Genomic DNA, 5,022 nt, shown 5'->3' with positions numbered 1-5,022 from the left:
AAACCCTACGTTTGTATTAGGATCATTATTCACATTATTGGTTGAAATCATTAATAAAAGTCAGTGGGTGGCGCTGTTAGGCTTGACAATGTTGTTCTTTCTGTTTCATATGAATTTCTGGTTTAGTAAAGCATGGCACCGCTTTGCTTTTTGGATTATACGAGATCTATCTAAAGCACATGGACGCCTTGGACAAAGCCGCTTTGTGATAAGAGCAATTAGTTTCCAAGTGCTTCCGGTTTGCAGAATGACATGGGATATCTACGTCCTAAACCATATAGGTCTGTTGTCGCAGGAAATAGCACAAAGTATGTCAAAAGCCTCCATAGGAAAAGTTTCCGAGAGTCTCGGATTAGTCGGTAGGTGCTTGGATCCGTCTGTTCTATGCAGTTCCATAGTAGACTATATATAGGCGATATAAGGAGTAGCATTAGTAGTAAATTCTCTTGAAAGCAGCCTAGGTGCGTCTCTGAGTCACTAGATTACAGGAAATTTCAGAAAGTGCGTCGCAAAAACTCTATAATCCCCTCCTCTAAACCACCAAAACACTCCCCTTGATCATCAAGCCCCTCCCCTGGAACAACTGTAAGGCATTTATACACATGTGCGACGCTCGCCAAAGCGCGACACTCCCCACACCCAGGGCTCACTGAGCGTTGAAGTGAACAGAGCAGTGCGGCGAACTATCTGCTCTCTCATCTCTATCCACTATAAAAATCTCATAAGAAAAACAAAAACACAACACCAGCCGTGGATTTATTACTGCACACAAGGATCCCTCCCGGTCCGACACAGTTTTTTGAGCTTGAACTTGCTGAAGAAAATGTCGACTTCAGTACTATCTTCCATTTACGACTTCGACCTGTTGTACAGGGTAAGAAAATCGCTCCAAAAAAAAAGAAGAAAAAAAGGATAGTGTGTCCGTGTCAAAGTTGTTTTTTACAGTGCATATCTCAAGCCTCATGTTGACGCTGTAACTTGAGAGCTGTGTGTCGGTAACTAATTTTGGCAATAGTGTAAAGACTAATATATCACTGTAAAGAACTCCTGACTAAATGATTGTGTTGTCTTTCCAGCAGGAGAAAAGCCAAGGCTCTAATGCAATGCACCTGAACAACGTGTTGGATAGGAGAACCGTGGGGATCCCGCTCTCCACCTCCAATAAAAACAATAACAGGTTCAACGCGGGCGGCTACTTCCGGGCTAACTCCATCAGCCACATGGACTCCATCAGCGGTGGCAAGGAGAGCCCTACACCAGCATATATGAATAAGGAGAACAAGTTTCGCGACCGCGCCTTTAGCGAGACAGGGGAACGTGGTCAAGAGCTGCAGGAAATGCTCCAGCCCAAGCCCGGCTCTCAGATCAACTCCACCCGCTATAAAACCGAGCTGTGCAGGCCTTTCGAGGAAAACGGTTCCTGCAAGTACGGCGAGAAGTGCCAGTTTGCGCACGGCTATCACGAACTGCGCAATCTTTCCCGCCATCCCAAGTACAAGACCGAGCCATGCCGCACCTTTCACACCATAGGTTTCTGTCCATACGGCCCGCGCTGCCACTTCATCCACAACGTCGACGAGCGCAGAGCCGCGCCGAATACACAGCAGAGACTCCAGCGAGGCGAGTGCGCGCTCCCGACCGACAAGGAGTCCGCTCCGTTTTTCACGCACAAGGACAGACCCAGGTTGCACCACAGCCTGAGTTTCTCGGGTTTCTCAAGCTCTCACAGTGCCATGATCGAGAGCCCTACGTCTCGCACGCCGCCGCCGCCGCCCACCTCCTGCGCACTCTCGTTCTTCGAGGACTCACTGGCTCCGAGTCCACACTGCTTAAACGCCTTTGGGATCCCCGAACAGGACCTCAAAGCTTTCCTCGCCCCTTTAATCCCGCACGCCCAAAGTGCTTTCAGTGGGCAGGCCTCGTACGGGCCGCAAACGTCGCCTCCGTTCCCAGTGAGCTCGTTAGCGCCACTGCGCCTTATCTCCGACTCCCCGCCGGTGTTTGACTCCCCACCAAGCCCTCTGGACTCCCTCTCGGACCCGGAGAGCTTCGTCAGCGGCTCCCGCTGCTCGTCCGGCACGATCAGTGGCTCCGAGTCGCCCAGCTTGGATTCAAACAGACGCCTGCCAATTTTCAGCAGGCTGTCCATCTCAGACGACTGATTATTATTATTATTATTATTATTATTATTATTATTATTATTGATTCATTGTTGTTGTTTATTATTATTGTTATTATTATTTCATATTATTGTTATTAATATTTTTATTTTATAATAATAACTATAGTAATTATAATAATCATCACAGACGGTGTTTGTTAAGCAGGTCACCCCAAGCTTGAGGGTTTAAAAAAACAAAACAAAACAAAAAAACAACAAATAACCAAGAAGGTGCCTTATAATCAAGGGCTAATCAAGGGCTCTTGTTTTTGTCCGATAAAGTAGCTAAATCGGGAAAAACGTGTGATGTGCCTTGTTTTCACAGCGCCCCCATACGGCGTGTGTCAGTCAGTGCAGTTTTTTGCTGCTGGTGGAATGTCGCTGCATTTATTAAAGCGTTTTTAAGTGCTATCATTGCGCTTTGCTACATGCTATGAAATCTATTTAACTTATTTATTGTCATGTGAAAAGTATGGCCTCTGTGGATCAATTGAGTCCGTGTAGTATTTATCAAGTCCAAAGCAATACATTTATACTTCTTTTTAAATTATGATTATGATCTCCATTGTTAATCTGGAATCACTTTTTTTTTTTTTTCTCACAATAATATATTTTTGTTATATTTGGGGGGGGGGGGGTATATGTGTTGTAAATAAGTTAATAATTTATAAAAATGTATGCTATTTATTTCAATTTTGTTTACGACGTGTTATAAGAGTGGGAGCATCTAAAGAGGCCTCATTTCTGGGTTAGTTTGGGGTTGTTGTTGTTTTTTTTTTTTTTTTGGGGGGGGCAGAGGATCTCTGGGCATTTGATTTGTATAGGATGTATAGGAGTCTTTACAAGGTATAATGTTGAACTAGCCTTCACAATTCAAACCTTCACAAAACATAAGGGCGATACAGACAACCAAAAAAAAAAAAGAAAAAAAAAAACCTTTGTTTGCACATAGTTGCACTATTTCAGTCAAGTGCCAGGGAATGTAGCAGTCACTTATTATCTTGATGTTAACCTTCTAAAATGTGCCTATGGAGTAAATGATCTCACATACTGTAGATCAGTTTAACTAAGGATTATGTTTTAGTGCCTATGTCAAGCAAAATTCAGTTGAATGTAGTTTTTGTTTATGTAGATCAAGATTACATTGATTTAGACTATTTAAATGCTTTTATTCAGTTAAGATCATTTTTGTTTTGGATCATTTTGAATACACCATTCCTTATAACATGATTACAAAAATAAATACAGTTTGTATTTTTACTTCATATAGATGAACTAAACTTGCTGGTCGGGGAAGTACTTTGAAAATATGTTGTATAATGTAGTTAACTTGTGATGATCAGTTGGACTACTTGGATTGGAAGGTAAAAAACAATAAGTTTGAATGTAAAGACAGGTCAGTTTGATTCATGAGGGATTGTGTATGCAGAGGCATCAATTTGTACTTTGAAATATTTTACATTGATATCCTAATAAAGATACCTTTTAAATAAAAGGAGGAGAGTTGAATATTTCTTTACGAATACAAAAGGGATGTGTTTTAGTGTCAGGATGGAGCTCGTTCAAATTGAAAAGAGCTCTTATTGGCATGGGAATGATGTAAATGATTGACCAATCTCTATTCTCTATTCTCTGTCTCCCTACCCTCCCTCATGCCTTTCTTTGAGAAGAACACCTCCTACAAAGTCATAGAGTTTGGTACACTTTCAAAAGGTTGAGAGAGCTAGACTGATCTCCTGTGAATAGCAAGTAGTGTGTGTGTGTGTGTGTGTGTGTGTGTGTGTGTGTGTGTGTGAGTGAGTGTGCATGTGTGTGTGTGAGTGAGTGTGCATGTGTGTGTATGTGTGTGTTTACACTCCAAAGTATGTGATCCGTTTCTAAACCACACATGCAGAATCTTGCATATTGTAGTGGATTTCAAAGTTTCTTCTGCTTCCTTATGAAGATTAAGAAATAAATAAATAAAAAACTGTCAGGCTAATGATAAAGATAAATTAAGTTATCAGAGTCAATTTATCACACAGGAGAGCAATTAGAAAAACAGTCAAATGGGAGTTTGCTTAAAGATAAGGTGGTCAGCAAATATTAACATCCTTAGACCTTCAGACAAAGCTCTTGAACTTTGTGCAAGCATTGCGATGGAGCTTTGGCCAGTGTGAGCTGAATTTGTACAAATGTTTGCTGAAGCTTGTGTGAGATTATGTTCGAATGTCTGCAGGTGTGTGTGTGTGTGTGTGTGTGTGTGTGTGTGACTAAGTGCAGATGTGTATGTGAGGAAAAAGTGGCCGTCAGCCCTTAATGATCCTGGCATTACAATAGCAGGAAACATACTCTGTTCCCTGATTAGGGGCCCTTGGGAACAAAGCTGTTCTTCATTTTTCTTTCCATGGCTTCCACACAAGTGTTTCATCTAGCGTTGCTTTATTTTAGCTCTGCTTCAGTGAGAAGTAGAATATTCCTATTTGACATGCTGAAAATAAAGAATTCTTGAATCACTAGGATAAAACGTTTCTTAAGACTCATTGTCAGTCCTTGGTAGTGTGTGCAAATGCCCACAAAGGTAACAGTTTAAAGTTTTCTGAACAATACAGATCAAAGAACTTCTCTTAAAATAGATTTCTCGAAAGCGCTTTGGATAGAAAAATGTTCCTAAGTGTTCTACTTGGAACCCCCATGAAAGGGAAAGCCTCAGTTTTTATGTTTTTAATTGGTTTTAGTGTGATGCTGAAATATTTTTACTTGTAGGACATTAACATGAAGGGTTCCATAATAGTACGTTGTCCAACTGGGAATGTTGCGTAAGCAACATTGTTTGAACAGTCTGACACAAACTATTACATCATGTCATCATGCATTTTATT

The 5,022-nt window shown here is 41.3% G+C and overlaps 1 protein-coding gene across 2 annotated transcripts; it reads left to right on the top strand.

The window, feature by feature from the left end:
* Positions 1 to 600: 600 nt before the first annotated feature.
* Positions 601 to 3,656, top strand: zfp36l2 (zinc finger protein 36, C3H type-like 2). 2 transcript variants are annotated; one of them, XM_017484359.3, is made up of 2 exons: positions 601 to 874; positions 1,077 to 3,656. In XM_017484359.3, exons 1-2 carry the CDS (start codon positions 824 to 826, stop codon positions 2,160 to 2,162), a joined length of 1,137 nt encoding a protein of 378 aa, XP_017339848.1. In that variant the 5' UTR covers positions 601 to 823; the 3' UTR covers positions 2,163 to 3,656. The 2 variants fall into 2 exon arrangements, with proteins under 2 accessions (XP_017339848.1, XP_017339849.1); XM_017484360.3 differs by having other exon boundaries at positions 603 to 874; positions 1,080 to 3,656.
* The last annotated feature ends 1,366 nt before the right edge of the window (positions 3,657 to 5,022 follow it).

Source organism: Ictalurus punctatus, chromosome 13, assembly GCF_001660625.3.
Source record: "Ictalurus punctatus breed USDA103 chromosome 13, Coco_2.0, whole genome shotgun sequence".
In the NCBI taxonomy this organism is placed as follows: domain Eukaryota; kingdom Metazoa; phylum Chordata; class Actinopteri; order Siluriformes; family Ictaluridae; genus Ictalurus; species Ictalurus punctatus.
Note: the sequence above shows the minus strand (reverse complement) of the source record. Positions and strands in the feature narration are given on the sequence as shown.